Raw genomic sequence first — 21,378 nt, 5'->3', positions numbered from 1 at the left:
GTTAATATTATTGCCTTTTAACTTTTTACTGTGATAGGTAGTATTATATATAATGTAAGGTTTAAAAATTTCAAAATAGAAAATGCAATAAAATAAAATGTTATATTTCCATTTTAAAATAAATTTCCATTGGATGTTGAACAGAATTACTTAATAAATCTTAAGTACATTAGATACCCAAATACAAAACTAAATAATTGCTATAAAACCATGCAAATAGCTTAGATTATTACTTATAAATGACTGTTGTATGTATACTTTTGAGCACAAAAGCAATAACTCAGATTGCTGCATGAGCATAAATTATTATTCTCGTTCAGTTTACTTTATTTACACATTTCTCATGTACAAGGGTCAACGCAAACTTACCTCAAAGAGACACACACACACACACACACACCATTTGAGCTTTAGTGGCTGAATGTATCACTCAAGAGGTACAACAAAAACATAATGTAAGCCTTAACAACAAAATTCAGGTTAAGTACTATACTTTTTAAATTACTGAACAATAACTTTATAGTAGAATAGTTTGCAGCATTGCTATCAAAATATTGTAAATTAATATTGCATGTTAGTGCTATTATGCTGTCTGTACAATAATGAAGAAACACAAAATTCCTTTGGTTTATTGTTGGGGTTTTGATTTAATTTGTTTGTAAATATTATTAATAGGGAATCTATTTCATAGGTCATAGTTTTAATGTTTATTTTTGTATGCAGTATCTAAGATATAAAATGTATGTACAAATACACACACATACAATAAAAAATTGAGATTAAATAATTAAAGGATTAAATTGTCAATTGTAATGTTTTCCAGCTGCTCTGAATGTAAACTTCACCACCAATAATAAAGGACACTGGTAAGCAAACATACCTACATTCATTTTTCAATTTCAAACAGCTTATCATGATTCTAATATGACTGTTTGAGAAGTTACTATGATTTGACTTGATTAATAAGACAGACAATCAGACGTGCTCACTGATAAGTTTCCAAATTTGCACTCTGGCATGTGCCACACACACTCCTGATGTTTGGAGGGTAAACATGAGCTTTAATTTATCAGTCATCACTGGACAGGAAACACCAGAGGTCCAGCCATCATGTTTAAATCGTCTACACATCTGCTTTGAATTATAACAGCAGTAGAACAAGAAGGACACTAAGTTATTGCATGACACCTCAAAGTTGTAACATGCAGTCGTTACCTCCAGAATCAGTTTTTACTTGATCTGACCCCCTAAAAATGACTTGAACAGGTCTGTAGCACAATGTTAAAATTAAGACTTAATCAAATTAGTTAATTTACAAGTTAATGTTGAATCAAATTTGGTAACATTCTTTTTTAAAGCCAATGTAATTACACTGTTTAAAGATACTGACTATAGTAACAAGCAACTAATCCTAAACCAATCCCAAACCCTAACCTTAAAGACATAGTTTACCTACAAAATACAGTTCTGTCATCATTGAATCACCCTCAAGCTGTGCTAAACCTTTATGAGTTTCATTCTTCTGTTGAACACAAAAGAAGATATTTTGAAGAATGCTGGTAACTGAACAGTTGCTGGTATCCATTGAGTTCCATATTATGACAACATTTTCATTTCTGTGTGAGTCCCTTTAACCCTATATAGTAAGTATATGTATAGTTAATTAATTTAACTCATAACTTTATTTGAGTAGTTTCACAGTAACAATGTCACCTTAAAATAAAATGGGATCACACATTTTTAGGTTACCTGTCAAATTCACAGAAATCATCAAAATATAAATATTAATTCTTACATTATTAATCAGTCTGCAATACTTTAAATTCATTGTGATGTTATGTGTAGCTGTATGGTAGTAGAGAAAATAATAGTAATAGTTTATTGTTATTTGTGGTTAGGCTTACGTAGAGATGAACGAGTCTGTGAAAAACCCAAACCAGCAGAGCTATTGGCAGGAGATGGGCAGATGGGTGGGCTATGAAGAGACCTATGATGTTGAGGCGGGCCGCTGGGGCCAGTCCCACATCTCCTACCTCACCTTCAAGAGCCTGGTGCAGATACGCAGGACAATGAACACGGGTGAGGCAGTGACTGTGAGGTCATTATGGGGTCAAAACTCGGGTTAAAGACTTGCTTTCAGTAGACTAAAAACATGGTGTGTAGTAGCAGTACCAGACATTATATACCTCTGTATACATTACAGTACATAATGCTTAATAGATCTACAGGTATTTATATTTTGTTAGTTATTATACATTATTAGATTCAAATAATTTGGGTTAGTGAGATTTTTTGTAACGTTTTGAGTATCTTATGCTTGCCATAGCTGCATTTATTTGATCAAATAAAGTGATATTGTGAAATAATATTCTAATTTAAAATTGTTTTCTATTTGAATATATATAAAAAATGTAATTTTTTCTTGTAATGCTGAATTTCTTTTTTTGCATCATTCCTCCAGTCTGCAGTGTCACATGATCCTTCAGAAATCATTAATAGGCTGATTTGCTGCTCAAGAAACACTACTTGTTATAAAAAATGTAGAAAACACTTGTGCTGCTTAATATTTCTGTGGAAATCGTGATATCTTTTTTCAGGATTTGTTGATAGGAAAGGAAGTTTAAAAGATCAAGATTTTCTTACCCCAAACTTTTACATGGTAGAAAATCTTCATAAAATAATTTATAGATTAAGCACATTTGTATTTACCTGACATTTCTTACAGTAGCTTTCAGTAATTTGCAACAACGACTTGGATATTAGCAAGTGTGGAATATGAGCAAGAATGTAACTTTACTACACATGCTCAAATGAGATGGTAATAGATAGTTAGTGTCCTGAAAAACCAGCTCAGCCTGTGCTCTTCAGCTGTGTCCTAAGTGTTTATGTCTACTGTAATAAAACTCAGGCTCCATCAAAGTCCTCTTCCTCTCTTTTGCCTTTTTCTCACTTTATTGTTGTCTCTTTCTTTCTTTCTTTCTTTCTGTTTGGATCAGGTGTGATGATGCTGGACAGAGAGGAGAAGACGCTCACCAGTATTATTGAGAAGATTGTGGATGCCCTGGTTAGCAAAAAGGAGATTCAGCCTGGGGACAGGGATAAAGTTCTTCAAGCATTAATGCACAAACAGAGGTACTGACATAAAAAATCAAGGTGGAAATCATTTTCGATCATTGAAAGGTTTCACACCCTAACTGAGTGAAAGTATAGCACTGTTTTATTGCACATGCAGAACTTCTGTATTTGTGTGGAATGTAATTTGATACTATGAATTTCCCCTTACATGGGACAATACCATTTATATCGACATGCAAATGTTGCAGACACACCTGCTGTGCGATGAACATTATTTTAAGCCATTCAAACTTATGCATAAGCCTACAGTTCAAAGCGGATTGCCTTCCTGTCAGAAACATGTGCTGTTTAATGCATTTGAGACAGGCTTTCCCTGTAAATGTTAGAAAGTATTAGAAACTATAGTAAGCAAGTCTCTGTTAGGCTTCACAGACATCACTGAAGGAGCAAAATTTTGAAAGCACTTCAGATTTTTACTCCCATTTAAAACAACACCATAAACTGTAGTATGAAGAGTGTTGTTTGTGTTGCAGCCTGTTGCAGTAATTTAAAGTCAGAACCAAAAATAAATAAAAAATTATGTGTTGTAACATTACCAAAAATTACTCTCTCTATATATGAGGTGACTTTACATACCTAAGAAGAAAAGAAATCCAGTACCATGCTCTTCTCTTTTTTTATTTCAAGACTTTTTTTCACTGTTGAAAGCAATAATCATTCTGAAGCCAGTTTACTTTATTCCTTTCTCTCTCTTCAGCCAGTCTGTGGAGACCCAGCTTCTGACTTCAGGTGTGGAAATGGAGAAATTCTCTGTCACAGAGAAAGTGAGCACAACTTTTCTTGTTTTAACTGTTCTGAGTATACCTATCTCTATCATTTATTTTCTTGGTTTCGAATACAATTACTTCTCATTTGACATTTTATGACTATGTTGTTTTGTTCTCATCTTAAGAGGGATGCAACTGACACATCAGAGGCCTCGATGGTGCTTGTAGGTGAGAATAACATCAATTTCAGATTCATATTTTAAAGACAATACTGAGTTTTGTAAGTCCATTAATATCAATTAGATTGAAAAGTTGTGTTAAAAAGTGTTACATTGAGTTTCATGTGTTTCTATTATTTGTTACACTATAATTGTGCTGGTGTGTGTGTCTAAGGTGCTTTGGAGTTCCTGCAGAGGCCTACAATAGTATTTGTGCGTCTACGGGATGCTGTGGTGCTGGAGTCGGCCCTGGAAACTCCTGTGCCTGTGCGGTTCATCTTCATTCTGATTGGCCCAACCACAGCTGATGTGGACTATCACGAGTGTGGCCGAACAATGGCAGCACTACTAGCTGACAAAGTAAGAGAACTGACAGGAAGGGCAAATCTAGCATCATTGCAACATTTACCTATGGACACTTTTCTATTCATTAAAAAGAGATTAATATGAGGTTAAATACAGTATGCCACTTAGGTGTACTGTAAAGAGAGTACACTTTCATGATAATGTTTGTTAACATACGACAAGCACGAAGAATTACACACAACCTGATCATTATAGTTATTATTATATTAGTAAAGGAACTCATTCTGACATTACAAAAATATGACTGTTGTTGAAAAATCTACAACAACAATATATAAAAAAGTGGAACGGTGTAATAATGCAACCATATTAATTATTCATACCCTAGTATATTCTGCGAATAAGGAAAATGTGACCTACAAAATAATTTCAGCCTAACTAAAGATGAAAGAAATGATGACAAACAATATATATTTTTTCTGTCTTTTTTAATATATAAACAATATATATTTTTTCTGTCTTTTTTAATATATATATATATATATATATATATATATATATATATATATATATATATATATATATATATATATATATATATATCTAGTTTAAGCTGTTTCTCTTGTTTTTCCCACATACAGGTGTTTAACCAGGCAGCTTTTCAGGCTCAGAATGACAGAGAGTTGATCGATGCTTTGGGAGACTTCATGGACTGCTGCATTGTGATTCCACCCACTGAGATTCAGGATGAGTCCATGCTAACATCACTCATCCCCTTCCAGAAGAAACTACTGCAAGAGAAACTCCGCCCATCTGACCCCAAACTCCGCCTGGATGTCAAACCTCGCAAGCGTAAGGACTAAATCTAAGTATATAATACATTTAAATTAAAATTAAATGTATACATTTAATTTATGCATTTAGCAGACGCTTTTATCCAAAGCGACTTACAGTGCATTCAGGCTATCAATTTTTATCTATCATGTGTTCCCGGAGAATCAAACCCCCACAATGCTCTACCACTTGAGCTACAGGAACATTATAATAACTGTTTATATGCATAGACTTCTATTGCAATTATTTTTAAATTTAAGAACTCAAGTGCTTCATGGCCAAACACAAAGATGACAATCTTTATTTTATTTTATTTTTGGCGGTGCTAGTTTTTTAATAGAAGTTAGACAATAAAATACTCATATAATATTCTGTGAAATAAGTGGTAAAATGAAGTCAAGTGGTTATTATTACTAAATAAACCCCTTTATGTCTATACAATTTTAGGAAAAAATCTCACTGATCACAAAAGCAAGCACAACTATTGCTAATCTATCTTCCCACAGCTTCAAAGTCCTCAGGACCCCCTTCAGAAGATCCACTAGAACGTACTGGTGTTCTGTTCGGTGGCATGATTAGAGACATGAAGAGACGGTATCAACACTACGTCAGTGACATCACTGATGCTCTGAACGCTCAGGTTGTCGCTGCAATCATCTTTATCTACTTTGCTGCTCTTTCCCCAGCCATCACCTTCGGAGGTCTCCTTGGTAATTATGTTTAGCCTAAAGGAGGCTTTGCTCAAGCTGCACACCTATGTTTCCCATTTTTTTACCATATCCAATCTTTAGGACTGAGCGTTCACACTGTCAGGTGGTCACTATCACACTGTCAGTGTGGAAAAAGAAGACAGAAAACTGGAACTTTCAGAGAATTTACTGTACTGTACACATTTTCTCACTCATTCAGTGTTAACTAGTGAATGCCACACAGTCCACTATATTGGGAAAGAATGAACAAGTATTTTTTTTTTTACATGAACAGGGAATCGCAAATTATGCAAAAAATCTATTTCAAATCTGATAGGACTTTTCAGACTAAGATACATTTTCAAAAATCTGAATTTAATCTTGGATTGAGTTCAGTCCTAATGAAAAAAAAGGTAAAAATTTTGAAAAAAAGTATTTTAATTAAATATTTAATTAATTTGATTTTTTTTTAAACAGTAAATATTTGTTTTGAAATTTTTTGAAATTAAATTATTTGTTAAAAAAAATTTTTACTCAAAACTGAGAATTTCAGAGTAATACAAAAAAATACAGGAACACTATAATAACTGTTTATATGCATAGACTTCTATTGCAATTCTTTTGAAATTTAAGAACTCAAGTGATTCCTGGCCAAACACAAAGATGACGTTAAATTAAGATAAATGTATTAATTGCATAAGAGTAATGAGCAAGAGTCCTTACATAAATTTGGTATGTGCCATCAGATTATTCTGGCTTTCATGTGTACAAAAGTTTAGATGTAGCAATAAGAGAATATAGACAATAGACAATACAGTTGTCATGCTACAGTGAGATAAACACACGGAGAAGATGATGAGTGCAGATATTCTTTAATAGATCCACACAAGGGTAAATCCAGGACAGAATATGCAGGAGACACACACATAGGGATGTAGTAGACCGGACAAACATTTAGAAAAAAGTATTTCAATTAATAGAAATAATTACATTACGTTAAATAATTACAATTTGACCATATATATATATATATATATATATATATATATATATATATATAAAATGTGGCAATTAATTAATTAATTTTGTTAAATGCCAAATTCAGTTTACAAAATTGAAATCTTTTTGTCACTTTTCAAGCTCCTTAAGTCTTTATGTGGTTTTCAGCAGATCCTTTACACCAAACATCAATGAAAAACTCAAATCAAGTGTCACCTAACACCAAAATTCACCTTATATGCTTTTGTTTGGCTCTTTTATACTCTTTTCTCCACAGCTGATAAGGTGGATAACATGATGGGTGTTTCAGAGCTGATGATCTCCACTTCAGTGCTGGGCGTTATCTTCTGCCTGATTGCTGCCCAACCTGTACTAGTTATCGGCTTTTCTGGGCCACTGCTGGTGTTTGAAGAGGCCTTTTTTAATGTGAGTGCTTCTCTCTTTTAACAACATCTATTTGAATACAGCATCATTATTGTTTAATTGCTGGTCAGTTCCTTTAAATCCTTCCATCATGCTTTTCCTCCTGTAGTTCTGTAAGTCTCAAGACATTGAGTACATCGTAGGCCGAGTATGGGTTGGCGCTTGGCTGGTGGTCATCGTTGTGGTCATTGTTGCCTTTGAAGGAAGCTTCCTGGTCCGCTTCATTTCTCGCTTCACTCAAGAAATCTTCTCCATCCTCATCTCCCTCATCTTCATCTATGAGACCTTTGCCAAACTTGGCAGGGTGCACACTTTTATTATTTTTCAATTTAATGTGCATTATTTTGCATTTGTAACTCATATTTGCCTTTTTTCTTCAGGAATTTAGTTAACTAGAGACAGATAGCATGATCAGCTGTTATCACATGTAAAAGGCAACTGACCTAGACAATTTAATTTAATTAATCAAAATGTATATCTGCCAATAGTTTTTTCACCAGTAATCACTTTAAAACAAAATTACAGTATTTGATGGTAGAGTACAAATGTGCAATAATATTACAAATTAATAAAAAATTTGCTTTCTATTTTTATGTATATTAAAATGTAATTTATTATTGTGATGGCAAAGCTGAATTTTCAGCAGTCTTCAGTGTCACATGATCCTTTGGAAATCATTCTAATACTGTATGCTGGTTTTGTGTACAGTTATTCTCAATGATTATTGGTGCTCATTTATTAACAATAGTTCATCTTATTATTATTAATGTTGAAAACAGTTTTTTCTTAACATTTATGTGGAAACCATAATACATCTTTTTCAGGATAGTCTGAAACTTCAAAAGAACAGCATTTATTTGAAACAGAAATGTCTTTACTGTCAATTTAATGCGTCCATTTCTTACTCTAAACTTTTGAATGGTAGTGTATCACAGTTTGCACAGAAATATTAGACGGCAAAAACTATTTTCAATATTGATCAGCAAAATCAATATTTATATATGAATATTATTTATAAGCATTTTAAAATTATCTGAAAACAATCAGAAAAACTCCAAACTTTTGACTGGTAGTGTAGTTGTGATTATACTTATTCAAGACATTCGTTTCATCCTTCATTCCAGGTTTTCAAAGAACACCCTCTTATCCTGAATTACGAGCAATTAAACAGTACACTTGAGGACCCTTGGCACTCAGAAATCAACGAGCAGAGATTCCTGGACAATGCTACAGGCAACGTGTCTGTGGTGAGGTCCGTTCAACACCGGCCTTATCCCAATACAGCTCTTCTGTCCATGTGTCTCATGTTTGGCTGCTTTTCTATTGCATACTACCTACGCATGTTCAAGAATGGCAAATTTCTACCAGGCAAGGTAAATAGATTTGGAATTGTTGGAAATTTGACAAATTTACTTTTTTGCACAGTCTTCAAGGAATGGATTCCATTAATGTAAAGAACTGAATGTTTGATTTATAGATTCGACGTTTGCTTGGTGACTTTGGAGTTCCCATTGCAATTTTCCTCATGGTTGCTGTCGATATCAATATTGAAGATACATACACTCAGGTATGCTTGCAAATATATAATTCAACATTAACTGGAAATTCTTATTTTAATTTTAGATAAGAATTAGATTCCTTTTTTTTTATTATTAAATTGATTATGGGTAACGGCTGCCTTAATAGATAGATGAGACTTTTAGGATGACAATTCAGATCCAGTCCTATAAAGTTACTGTCTTGACCTCTTTGACCTTTGACTTGTGTCACAGAAACTGGTTGTGCCTAAGGGTCTACAGGTGTCCAACCCTAAAATGCGGGGATGGTTAATCAACCCTATGGGTGAACACAAGTCCTTCCCCATATGGCTGATGTTCGCATCTATTGTCCCAGCTGTGTTGGTCTTCATCCTCATCTTCCTAGAGTCTCAGATTACCACGTGAGTGATGTTTTCTGAAGGAAGATGATTTGATAGAACTGACAGGATCGGACAGGAGAATTTTCTGTTATTGGTATTGATGGTTCCATAAAGAAACTTTAACAGCCATGGAAACATCCCACTGCACATAATGTTTTTTATATTGGAACGATTTTTTGTATGTTTTTTTAAGAATCACAAAAAGGTGCTTTGTGGAGCCCAAAATGGTTCATTTATTCCATCACTATATGAAAATAAAATGATTTTTGGAATTTTTATTTTTAAGAGCACAACATAACAAAATTAGCCATATATAGAATAAATAAATAGAATATATTTATTATATTTTGAGTAAAATGTACAGTTATGTGAAGTACATGGACTCTTTTTTCCACGGGATAAAAAAAAACGAAACTGTGACATCATTTCTAAGAAGAAACGCCAGAATTGTGAGATATAAACTCGCAATTTGGAGAAAAAAAATTTGTTGATTACTATTTTTATTCTTTAATTCTGTAGTAGAAAAAAGAACCCCAAAAACAACAGAACTGTGAGAAAAAAGTTGTGAGATATAAACTTTAAATTTAACTTTAATAATTTTGCATTTATATCTCACATGTATGACTTTTTTTTTTTAAATCTGAATTGCAAGATAATATATCTTGTGATTCTTTTTTTTTTAGAATTGTGAGAGAAAAAGTTGCGATTATCTTTTTTATTCTTTTATCCCATGCAGAAACAGGATGACACAGTGTGGCATAAATTATTGGAAAAAATCCACTTTGCATAATGATTTGATTTATTTTGAATGATTTCATTTATAAAGAAATCTTTTCACTTGCCTCTTTTTTTAAGACTAATTGTGAGTAAACCAGAGAGAAAAATGGTCAAGGGCTCTGGCTTCCACATGGATCTTCTCATCCTGGTGAGCATGGGAGGTCTGAGTGCCATTTTTGGCATTCCTTGGTTAAGTGCCGCAACTGTACGATCCGTATCTCATGCCAATGCCCTGACTGTCATGAGCAAAGGCCCAAAACCAGAGATTGAAAAGGTTCTGGAACAGAGAGTCAGTGGAGTAGTGGTGGCTTTGCTTGTTGGTATGTTGAAAAACTACTAAACTTCTTCTAAACATATTTCTTACAATACTATACTTCCTATAGGTACAATAACATATTTATGTCTGTCCATTTGCAGGTCTGTCCATTCTCATGGAGCCCATTCTAAAAATGATTCCTATTACAGCTCTCTTTGGAATCTTCCTCTACATGGGAATCACATCCCTCAGTGGGATTCAGCTTTGGGATCGAATCCTGCTCCTCATTATTCCCAAAAAGTATCACCCCAATGAACCCTATGCTACAAAAGTATGTGTCTCTCAGATGTTCTCACGTCTACCATTACTCTGTTGGAGTACTTTGCATTTCGGTTTTTCCTTCTTTGTATATGTTACATTCTCAAGGTTGGTTGCCTTTTGCTTGAGAAACCAATTGACCCTGGTCTCTGTCTCCCTCTGCAGGTCAGCACCAGTAGGATGCATGTGTTCACTGCGATCCAGATCGTGTGTCTGGCAATCCTGTGGATGGTGAAATCGAGCCCTGTGTCACTGGCTCTACCGTTTGTCCTGATCCTCACCATCCCTCTGCGCATGTTCATGACTGGACAACTTTTCACTGAGCAAGAGATTAAATATGTAAGTGGCCTAATAACTGAGACAAAGAAAAAGTTCATTGTAAACTGGAAACAAAGTGAATTGAACTGAAACCATTGCATTTTCTTGATATCGAAGTTTTGCTAAATCTTGCTCGTTTAAGAACAGTAAAAGCAGGCCTTATGTTTTAACAGAATATTTCCCTCAAAAATGTAAATTATTTATGCAACACTATGGTATTCTGTCCTGTAGAAAAAAAAAAAAAAAAAAATTATATATATATATATATATATATGATACTTTTAAGATGCAGGTGTTTTCATAGCAAGCATGATTTCAGAAAAGACAAGCAAAAAAATAAAAAAAAATACCATAGCAGCCCATAAGACTTCACACCAGACATCACAAATTTCTGTGTAATTCCTTGTAGTTTTACCTTGTATTTTAAGAGTCAACCACGCCTACCTTTAAACGGCTCATTCTCACATGCCCCCACATGTCTACGTCACTATGTGGGAATATTTGCATAACACAATGAGCATAACTGTTCAAGCAAAGAAAGAAAGTGAAACTTTTATTCTCTCTTTTGCCGCCGCTGCCATGTCGAGGAGACGCTGTGTTTAGTTGAATGCAGGCAGCGTACGCTCTTCTGTGTCAGCCACGGCACATGGATGCACTGTTTTCTTTCAAATCACAGCGTAAATACATGTAGAAAACATATCCTTTTGGCACAGCTGGCATAGAATAGCGTATGCTGCCTGCGAACTTTGAAAATAACGAACTTTGACCAAAAAAAAAAGATGAGTAGTTTGCATCTGCTTCTAAAATCTTGACATTAAATTGTTCTATATTAACATAATATTTCTCTAGATTACTCATAAATTAATCATAAAATTAAAAGATATCTGATTTTATATTGTATATTAATTCCAAGAATTAAAACGTTAGCACACACTGAAACAGTCAGCAATGCTGTTTAATAATAATGAGCGCAGCTTTCTGAAACCACAGTTCCAAATCCATTCAGAGTTTAAATAAGATTAGTGAAAAAAATTTTTGCCGGATTTTTGAAAAAACTTTCTGAAGCATCTAAAGATTCTTCAGAAGTTCTGGTTAGTCTTGTTTTGTCCACTGAAAAAAAAATGACAGCATGCAGATTTAGAAAGGCATGAGGTTGAGTAAAGGATGACAGCATTTTATTTAAGAATTTTCTATAAACATATTTAATATGCTGTCCTTTGTACTTTATATCTTCAATATAGCTTGACGGTGATGATGCCAAGGCAACATTTGAAGAGGAGCCAGGAGTGGATGTGTATTCTGAAACTCAGATGCCATTATAGATCATTTTTCTGGAACCAGATTCATATTTCACAATCTGAGTCAGCAGAATTAGAGTGCAGCCAACATATGAAAATTTTGACAAAATGATACCCAACTTTAACCCCATTATAATGCAACTTTTTAACAAACTCATTTTATTGATGTGTGTGTGTGTTGGGATTCTCTGTTAATTATTGTTATAATGGTCATCATGACATGCTAAATTTGTATGTACAAACAAGTGCCTTTTATGAGGTCTTTAAAATCAGATAGGACCAGCACATCACAAAGATAAGATATTGTTCTTCATTACAAATAAATACTTTGTCTTGTTGGAGGAGTAGATTGCTATCTATCTATCTATAATAAATTCTGTAAAAAAAATACTGTATGTCTGATAGTTTGTTGTTTTCCTGTATTGTCTCCATCATATAATATTGGAATTATATGCAGTGTGTCCTGTAAGGTCAAGGTGGGTGGGAAACAAGGTGCACCTTAGGTTTTTTGACTTAATAAATAAATAAACCTTAGCAAATTTCTATCAAATTAGATTTCAATCAGCAAAACAGATCAAATCCTCAATTTTCTTTAATAATAAATAAATAAAATACAAAGAAACCTTTAAAAGAAAATGCTAATACAAATGCTCATTAAATATACATACATACATACATACATACATACATACATATATATATATATATATATGGAATGGCCTTTTAATGGAGGCCAAGAAAATAAAAATAAAAAACCTTGTACAAATAATCAGTGAGGAACTCATAACTCAACAATAAAGCATGAGAAAAAATGCTTATGTAAATTTGCAACAGAACACATTAATATTGTTATTTAAAATTTAATTATTCATAATTATTAATTATTATTAATCTGTTTTGACAGTTCTGCAGCTGTTACCTGGATGAGATTCAGTTTTATTATTTATTTATTTTATTAATTTGCTTAAATTTGGACTACATTATTATGTATTTATTTGTCCCAATTTTATCTAAATAATTTAACTTTTTTTTTTACTTTTTAAAATGTATATGACATATATGATTATTTATCTATGTATATATTTATGTTTAATATAAATTATTAATTAATAAATAGGGTCTAACATTAATTATAATCTTTCAATTAATCTCTCTAATCATGTCCAAAAATATAATAATTATGTCTACCAAGCTCTGATAATGTATGGAATATTATATTAACAGACTATCCAAATTTTAATAAAACAATAGTTCTATACCTTTACAAGCAAGGACGTGTGTGTCACTTTAAATATGGTTCACCCAAAACTGAAAATTCTGTCAGAATTTCCCCAGGTTGTTCTAAACCTGCATGAAGTTCTTTCTTCTTTTGAACACAAAAGAAGATACTCTGAAGAATGTGGGTAACTAAACAGCTGCTGGTCCCGTAATGATTTGATACGGGACCATTGACTGTATAAAAGGGACGCATCATTTTACCTTTAACTTTCTTCAGTTGATTTCCATTCATCAGACCTGGCTAAGCGCTCCAGCGGTGATGCGTTCAGAATAAGATCAACTAACGTTGGGATCGATTGGTCAGGTCTGGGTGACGGAAATGGAAGTCTACAGACTGGGATAAGAGATTGAAGTCCGAATGTGGAACTTTGTTTTTGTCTGTGAGGAAATGCTTTAAGGGGAAATGTATCTTCGGACCTTTCGTTTGCGTTACCTTTCATGCGCCAACCATTAATGGAATAGAGAACCAGCGTTAGTAGATTCCTATCAGATCTAATGACTGATTTGATCAGATGAGCAGCCTCAGTCAGCGCAGTGAACAGACCGACAACAGCAACAGCCTCCATTCCAGAGCTGGTGAGTGACAGTAATGGCCATATGATGCAGATAAACGCTATAAATCACGGCAAAGTCACTTATGAGTTGGAGCGTCTTTTTGACTTATAACCTCTTCTGATTCAAATTCGATTCAGTGCAGCCTGTATTGTTGAATCCACATTGTGAATGTCCTCACAATAATACTACATACAGAATAATCGTTTTTGCATCAGTCATGTTTAATAACATATATTGTTGTTTATTGTATTATGCCATTAAAGCGTTTAGTTGATCTATGTTAAACATTAACGTTAGCTGTCTAATAAGTGTTGACTTGTTATTCAAGTCTGTTGGCGAGACGGGATGTACATGTTATTGTGATCAATCGATCTGTTTGATTAAAATATTTCTTACAGCTGTTAATATGAAACAACCTTTATCAATGCAATAGTCGAGTGTTTGCAGTCTGCAGTGTAAACGCCTGTTATTCAAGGCAATGCAATGAGGTGTCATTGATTCTTCAGCAGTTGCTAGTATCGTGGATATATTCAATTATTCATAATATAACAAGCAAATGCAGAACTACATAGTCAGGACTTTCGTTTTGTTTGACTTTATAAAGGAAGACTGAATCATATATTGTTGTCTCATGCCCTGCCTGTGTCTGTATTTGTCTTCCTTTGTTTGGTTGTTGTTGTTGTTAGCCTCTCCTCAGCCCAAGACTGCTGCACTACAGCATGTAGACAGCAGTGCTTTCTCCTGGAGCTTTTGCAAATGAAAATGGAGGACGTGTCTCTGTCCAGTATGGACAACAGTAAGATGGAGGTGAGTGGCTACGCCTTTATTTTTCAAATGTTATATTCTGCTTAATTAGATCTGGGTTGAATAAACAAACACATGGGGGCGTTTCATCTCTTTGTCATGAAGCCTGTCTCATGTTATATATTTTACACTCATTTCATTGCTTTAACCAGCTGATGTGTCCATTGAGTGCAATGCGAATGTGACGTATAACCTCCTGAAGGTTACAGTGTGATTCAAGCGCATTAATTCATGCATGTGTTGTGCCTTCTCCCACAGGGCTTTGCTCAAGACATCCTGTCTGATCTGGTGGAGGATGCGTGTTTGGGGCTTTGTTTCGAGGTTCACAGGGCTGTCAAACAGGGATACTTTTTCCTGGATGATACAGACCAAGAGAGTATGAAGGACTTTGGTGAGAGTCTCGCATGTGTCTCAAATAATGCATTAAACTTGCATTTTCGGACCTTAGAGCCCTTCACACTAAGAACGATAATGATAACTATAACAATAGCTATTAGCGTTCACACAAAGGTATGATAATTTTCTGTTTATTAAAGCATACGCTGCAATTATGTTGTTGTCTGCCACTTTAAATGCTTGAGCTCTTGAAAAAAAAAAGTTTTGAAAGTCATTCCAACATAAAGGACTTTGCTATTCTTTAAAATGTATAATTATATTAAAACTATATATCTTTATCATCCTTTGTATGAACTGGTATTTAGTCCAGTTTTGTAATGAAAATGTGATTATATTCCTGTCCATTTTCACTGATATGACTAAAGTCACGTGTGATTATTTCACCAAAAGGATGTAAGATGTTCATTTTTATGATGACTTTACAGTTGAATCTTTTTATCTTAAGGTGCGTTCACAGCAGCATTTTGGAGAAATTTGGTTAAAAGTTCCATGATTTATAATAAAAACTAAATTAATGATCCAGTGGCGGCAGGCAGACCAAATAGGAAAGCACTGTTAAGCTCTAAAAATCACAAAAAGGCCATCAAAGCAATTTTCAATTCAAATTCAATTCAAGTTCAAAAGTTCAATTCAAATTTATTTGTATAGCGCTTTTTACGATACAAACCATTGCAAAGCAACTTTAAGAAAATTCAGTTTCTACATTATTTAGTAGTAGCTTATCAGTGATGACTGTCAGTTTATCAACATATGGCAGAAATGTACGGAAAAATCAATTAAAGATGTAATCAAACAGACGATGAAAACTATTAACAGCAATTATTATGCAATCATTTACACTACAGTCCAAGATGTCTGAAGTCCTTTACAAGGAAAGGCCATGTTTGTAATGGCAGCAATTTCAGGTATTCAAGACCAACTCCTGGGTACTTGACTAAGGAAATACTGAAATCTCAAAACAGCTTGCAAAAACTCACATTTAAATTGCATATTTCAAGTCAGCAACAAAATCGGACATGAACTATCCCATAAACATCGTTTTTTTTATCATCAAATAGTGTTAAAAAAAAAAGTATACAGGTGCATCTCAATAAATTAGAATGTCTTGGAAAAGTTAATTTCAGTAATTCAACTCAAATTGTGAAACTCATGTATTAAGTAAATTCAATGCACACAGACTGAAGTAGTTTAAGTTTTTGGTTCTCTTAATTGTGATGATTTTTGCTCACATTTAACAAAAACAAATCTCAACAAATTAGAAAACTTCATAAGACCAATAATAAAAAATAAAAAATTGTGAATTGTTTGCCTTCTGCAAAGTATGTTAATTTACTGAACATATACTCAATACTTGGTAGGGGCTCCTTTTGCTTTAATTACTGCCTCAATTCGGCGTGGCATGGAGGTGATCAGTTTGTGGCACTGCTGAGGTGGTATGGAAGCCCAGGTTTCTTTGACAGTGGCCTTCAGCTCATCTGCATTGTTTGGTCTCTTGTTTCTCATTTTCCTCTTGACAATAGCCCATAGATTCTCTATGGGGTTCAGGTCTGGTGAATTTGCTGGCCAGTCAAACACATCAACACCATGGTCATTTAACCAACTTTTGGCAGTGTGGACAGGTGCCAAATCCTGCTGGAAAATGAAATCAGCATCTTTAAAAAGCTGGTCAGCAGAAGGAACCATGAAGTGCTCCAAAATTTCTTTTTGGTACAGTCAATGAGTATTTGCAGTCCCAATTGCATGTCTTAATTGACTACTTTATTTAGATATAAAATATTTTTAATTGTGCTTTTTCACGTTCATTGGCAAATGAGTGAACCATCTTGGTATACGCAGCGTTTGGAAGAACTGACCAAAATGTAAGCCACCTTTAACCCAAGTTTTCTACTGTCTTTTGTAGAAATCGTGGACCAGCCTGGAGTAGATATTTTCGGTCAAGTGTACAACCAGTGGAAAAACAAAGAGTGTGTGTGTCCCAACTGCAGCCGGAGCATCGCTGCCTCACGGTTTGCTCCTCACCTAGAGAAATGCCTTGGCATGGGCCGCAACAGCAGTCGCATTGCCAACCGAAGGTATTATAACTGAACGTTCCCTGAAGAAAACTTTAATATAGATGTCACCTGAGCTCCAGGCAAATGTTCATGAAGGGTTGATGCTTGCCTGAATATCTGGAGTCATGCTGGTCATGTGACTGCTGTTTGGGAACGTGTGATAGTAATATGTTTATATATAAATGTATATTTAGAATTGCGAGTGGCAACAACACAAACAAATCCGAGAGTGATCAAGAGGACAATGATGATGTCAATGACAATGACTGGTCTTATGGGGCAGAAAAGAAAGGTGAGTCTGTAATAATCATCTTTCTTTGCAATATTGTAGATATTACCACTCAAGGGATTTCACTGCATAAATAGTAACTGCAACTAGAATTTATGAATGTATGTGTGTTTTGAATAATTGTCATATTTAATATTTTTCTTTCCAGCCAAGAAGAGAAAGTCAGATAAGGTATTTTTACATTCTTTGAAACAGCCTGTGCCCTTGGTAAGTTTGTTTTTACTATTACAGATGTTCTGTTTGCTCTTAGATGGCCCCACAGATTTGTAGCCACAGGATCTGGTGCAAAACTAGTTGTAGAATTAGTTTATTAAAGGATGTAGAATTTTTATCCACAATTCTTGTCAACAAGAATGTTTTGTTCAAACATTAGCTTTCTAATAAGTGACTGTTGCATATTATACATGCCTTTTCCATAACCATGTCTCTTTGTTGGTTTAATTTTCATATCCTGACTGCAGGCTAATGTTTGTTGTCTCTTTTCTTTCTGCACAGAATCCAAATTCACCAAGAAGATCAAAATCCATGAAACATAAAAATGGTAGGTCTGTGTTTTTCTTTCTTGTGTGAAATCTGTAATCTATTTAAGTTTAAGGCCCCTGGTATACTCACGGCGAAGTTCTTTTTTGTTCTTCGCTTAGGGGTAGAAAGAAGTTTGAAATACCTGATCTGCAGTTGTATACTGTTAGCAAACGTCCCAATGCTGCTGAAAGTGGTATTTATATGAATATGTAAATATGTACTGCATGCTTTCCTCTCAATAAAAAAAAATAAACGCACAACAGAAATGACAGCAATGGGGGGATAAAAAGCAGCATTCGAGCATCTGATCATATTGACTTGGACATGTTTGTTTCATATCTGCACTTCAGCACTCAAAAAACGTCACATTTATTATAGAGCTCTTTATACAGCAGAATGAATGAATAAATCGCCCAAAAATTAAACATTTCTGAAAATTTACCCACCCAGGCCATTCAAGTTATAGATGAGTTTACGCCGAACACATTTGTATTATATCTTGCTCACCAGTGGATAATCTGCAGTGAATGGGTGACATCAGAATGAGTCCACACAGCTGATAAAAAAAAATCACAATAAGCCACATGACTCCAATCCATCAATTAACATCTTGTGAAAAGAAAAGCTGAGTGTTTCTAAGAAACTAATTCATCATTAAGACTTTTTAAAAGTGAAAATGTCATGTCTGAATCAGGAGAGCGATGTGCACAGATCAAGCACCATTTAGAAGTGAAACAAAAATCTGTTCTGATGAAGAAACAAACTCCTCTACATCTTGGTTGGCCTGAGGGTGAATACATTTTCAGTAAATTGTCATTTTGGGGTGAACTATGAACTATGAAGCAAGCAGCTTCACTGTGTTAATATCAGTTTCAATAGAATTACAACTTCAGTTTCTACTATAAAGCAGCTCTTCAGTGTGTTCATGCATTTTACTCACTTCTAACCCCGACAGACTGAACAGAAGAAACGAACCAGAGAGAATTTCCACGTCAAAGAAGGCAGAGCCTCAGCGCACACCTACTCTTTATGCAATCATCACGGACTAATGGTAGTTCGAAGGTGATTACCAGCTGGAGTAAACCTTTACAGAAAGTTTGCTTTGGCAAGCTGTTTCGAACACCCAAAGCAAACTCCAAATGAAAATTTTTTTTTAAAAAACGCAAGGACGCATTTATTTTGAAATTGAACTTTTTTTGCTTAGTTGTCAAACACGACCATCTAGCTCATGTTTACAAAGAAAAACTATGGAAATGCAGTGGAGTGGAATACAAAAACACATTCTGTGTCAACGGCCCCTTAAGCTGCATTCAACAAATCCAAGGTCCAATTTAAAAGGTTTACATGCTGGTTAAAAATGTTGTAAGTGATAATGTATGCTAGCAGTCAACGGTCTTTGAGTTATTGAAAGTTTTTTAAAATAATTTTATTTAACTGTCTGGTGAATGGTTTTCTTGAAACTTTGCTGGGTTCTAAGCCACGTGTGGAGAACCAAGACAGTTTGTGTGTGTTGCTAAGAGATGAGACATTCTCTCAATAACACTGTGGGTGGCAGGAGTCACTAACTACCCACAGTGCCACACAGTTCACCTTATCACAGTCATTCAGTTTACTTTTTTTTTTTTTTTTTTGTCTTTTTTTTGCACAATCTCTCATATCCTGTTCATGCAGCTTTGATGGCTGGTCTCAAAAACGACACATCTAGGATAGAGGAACTTGCACGATTCTCTCAGGGAGGAAGTAAGAACTCATTGTATCAGCAGACAGACGCTGGGCCAGTTGAGCTCTCCCATCACTAAGGTGCAGGATTCTTTCTAAATGAATGATTCTCATATGGAATCTCTCATTCTGGGAGGATTTTGCAACAGTTAATAATTAAATGAAAGATTAATAGCAAAAAATCTAGATCATAAATCAGTGTAAACAGTTCCCTATCAGGTAATTACTACACAGGTTTTTATGACCTTTTTTGGAGAATCATGATCCAGTAGAGTATTTTCTTCTCTCTGTAGTTTAATAGCCAAAGTGAGGTACAGTTGTACTATATTATGTCACTAGATCTATAGCACATTGTCATACTACATTTTTTTTTCAATAGCAAGTTATTGATTGCAAATAGACAAATGGCATAGATCTCCAAAAAGAATTAAGGCTTGAGAATATCTTTATCATTAAAATGTTTTTCTATTTTCAATTTTTTTTATGTTTTAGATGTTTACAGTGTAAGGTGTCCTGTGCGGTCTCACTTTGTTTGTGACTGTGTGTATATATATATTTGACTAGGTGAAAGATGCTGCTATCCTGACTGTGAGCCGTACACTTATGGGCATGTCATGTAATAAAAAATCAGAACTCTGAACATGTTTCATGTGTGTTTCAGAAATATGGGTGTTGTAAATGCAAAAAAAAAAAATCGGCAATTCAACAAAAAAAATGAAATGCATCACTTGAGGCTTAGGCTACTTTTGTGTTCTTAGATAAGAAATGTACAATTAATTAACTGGCTAGTTTTTGTCAGTTAGTGCTGGTGCTCAAAATTGATTGTATGAGCTATTTTCTAAGACTCCTGATATTTACTACAACAAGAGTTGGGCAAGTGAATAGGATTAAAGGAAATAAGTATTATGTCCAACAATGGCAACATTGCAGATGTTGTATATCTGGATTCCATTACTAAATGTACAACCCGAATTCCGGAAAAGTTGGGACGTTTTTTAAATTTTAATAAAATGAAAACTAAAAGACTTTCAAATCACATGAGCCAATATTTTATTCACAATAGAACATAGATAACATAGCAAATGTTTAAACTGAGAAAGTTTACAATTTTATGCACAAAATGAGCTCATTTCAATTTTGATTTCTGCTACAGGTCTCAAAATAGTTGGGACGGGGCATGTTTACCATGGTGTAGCATCTCCTTTTCTTTTCAAAACAGTTTGAAGACGTCTGGGCATTGAGGCTATGAGTTGCTGGAGTTTTGCTGTTGGAATTTGGTCCCATTCTTGCCTTATATATATATTTCCAGCTGCTGAAGAGTTCGTGGTCGTCTTTGACGTATTTTTCGTTTAATGATGCGCCAAATGTTCTCTATAGGTGAAAGATCTGGACTGCAGGCAGGCCAGGTTAGCATCCGGGCTCTTCTACGACGAAGCCATGCTGTTGTTATAGCTGCAGTATGTGGTTTTGCATTGTCCTGCTGAAATAAACAAGGCCTTCCCTGAAATAGACGTTGTTTGGAGGGAAGCATATGTTGCTCTAAAACCTTTATATACCTTTCAGCATTC

The 21,378-nt window shown here is 34.4% G+C and overlaps 2 protein-coding genes across 5 annotated transcripts; both read left to right on the top strand.

Moving 5' to 3' along the window:
• Positions 1-1,920: 1,920 nt before the first annotated feature.
• Positions 1,921-12,569, top strand: LOC132121001 (band 3 anion exchange protein-like). 2 transcript variants are annotated; one of them, XR_009426195.1, is made up of 15 exons: positions 1,921-2,079; positions 2,997-3,132; positions 3,833-3,899; positions 4,028-4,070; positions 4,236-4,420; positions 5,008-5,218; positions 5,707-5,910; positions 7,166-7,314; positions 7,421-7,615; positions 8,436-8,684; positions 8,789-8,878; positions 9,084-9,250; positions 10,085-10,326; positions 10,424-10,919; positions 12,140-12,569. XR_009426195.1 is itself a non-coding variant. In XM_059530205.1 (13 exons), the coding sequence occupies exons 1-13, from the start codon at positions 1,959-1,961 to the stop codon at positions 10,344-10,346; spliced, it is 2,079 nt and encodes a 692-aa protein (XP_059386188.1). In that variant the 5' UTR covers positions 1,921-1,958; the 3' UTR covers positions 10,347-10,352. The 2 variants fall into 2 exon arrangements, 1 of the variants encoding a protein (XP_059386188.1); XM_059530205.1 differs by lacking the exons at positions 10,424-10,919; positions 12,140-12,569 and having other exon boundaries at positions 10,085-10,352.
• Positions 12,570-13,728: 1,159 nt separating this feature from the next.
• On the top strand, positions 13,729-19,237 carry LOC132121299 (ataxin-7-like protein 3). Of its 3 annotated transcripts, none has more exons than XM_059530572.1 (8): positions 13,729-14,050; positions 14,716-14,836; positions 15,092-15,224; positions 17,130-17,301; positions 17,475-17,572; positions 17,718-17,776; positions 18,065-18,110; positions 19,047-19,237. In XM_059530572.1, exons 2-8 carry the CDS (start codon positions 14,786-14,788, stop codon positions 19,049-19,051), a joined length of 564 nt encoding a protein of 187 aa, XP_059386555.1. In that variant the 5' UTR covers positions 13,729-14,050; positions 14,716-14,785; the 3' UTR covers positions 19,052-19,237. The 3 variants fall into 3 exon arrangements, 2 of the variants coding, with proteins under 2 accessions (XP_059386555.1, XP_059386556.1); XM_059530573.1 differs by having other exon boundaries at positions 13,732-14,050; positions 17,718-17,740; XR_009426260.1 differs by having other exon boundaries at positions 13,730-14,050; positions 17,718-18,110.
• The last annotated feature ends 2,141 nt before the right edge of the window (positions 19,238-21,378 follow it).

Source organism: Carassius carassius, chromosome 39, assembly GCF_963082965.1.
Source record: "Carassius carassius chromosome 39, fCarCar2.1, whole genome shotgun sequence".
Classification (NCBI taxonomy): domain Eukaryota; kingdom Metazoa; phylum Chordata; class Actinopteri; order Cypriniformes; family Cyprinidae; genus Carassius; species Carassius carassius.
The sequence above is the reverse complement of the archived record's forward strand: the minus strand, read 5'-3'. Positions and strand labels throughout refer to the sequence as shown.

What these genes read in the sequence shown, in the direction of transcription:
- LOC132121001 (XM_059530205.1), top strand. Translation starts at nt 1,959, where the DNA reads ATGGGCAGATGGGTGGGCTATGAAGAGACCTATGATGTTGAGGCGGGC. An exon ending in GGATGTCAAACCTCGCAAGC is followed by an intron (nt 5,219 to 5,706) that starts GTAAGGACTAAA and finishes ATCTTCCCACAG; the next exon opens with CTTCAAAGTCCTCAGGACCC. An exon ending in TTGAAGATACATACACTCAG is followed by an intron (nt 8,879 to 9,083) that starts GTATGCTTGCAA and finishes CTTGTGTCACAG; the next exon opens with AAACTGGTTGTGCCTAAGGG.
- LOC132121299 (XM_059530572.1), top strand. Translation starts at nt 14,786, where the DNA reads ATGAAAATGGAGGACGTGTCTCTGTCCAGTATGGACAACAGTAAGATG. An exon ending in TGGACAACAGTAAGATGGAG is followed by an intron (nt 14,837 to 15,091) that starts GTGAGTGGCTAC and finishes CTTCTCCCACAG; the next exon opens with GGCTTTGCTCAAGACATCCT. An exon ending in TTATGGGGCAGAAAAGAAAG is followed by an intron (nt 17,573 to 17,717) that starts GTGAGTCTGTAA and finishes TTTTCTTTCCAG; the next exon opens with CCAAGAAGAGAAAGTCAGAT.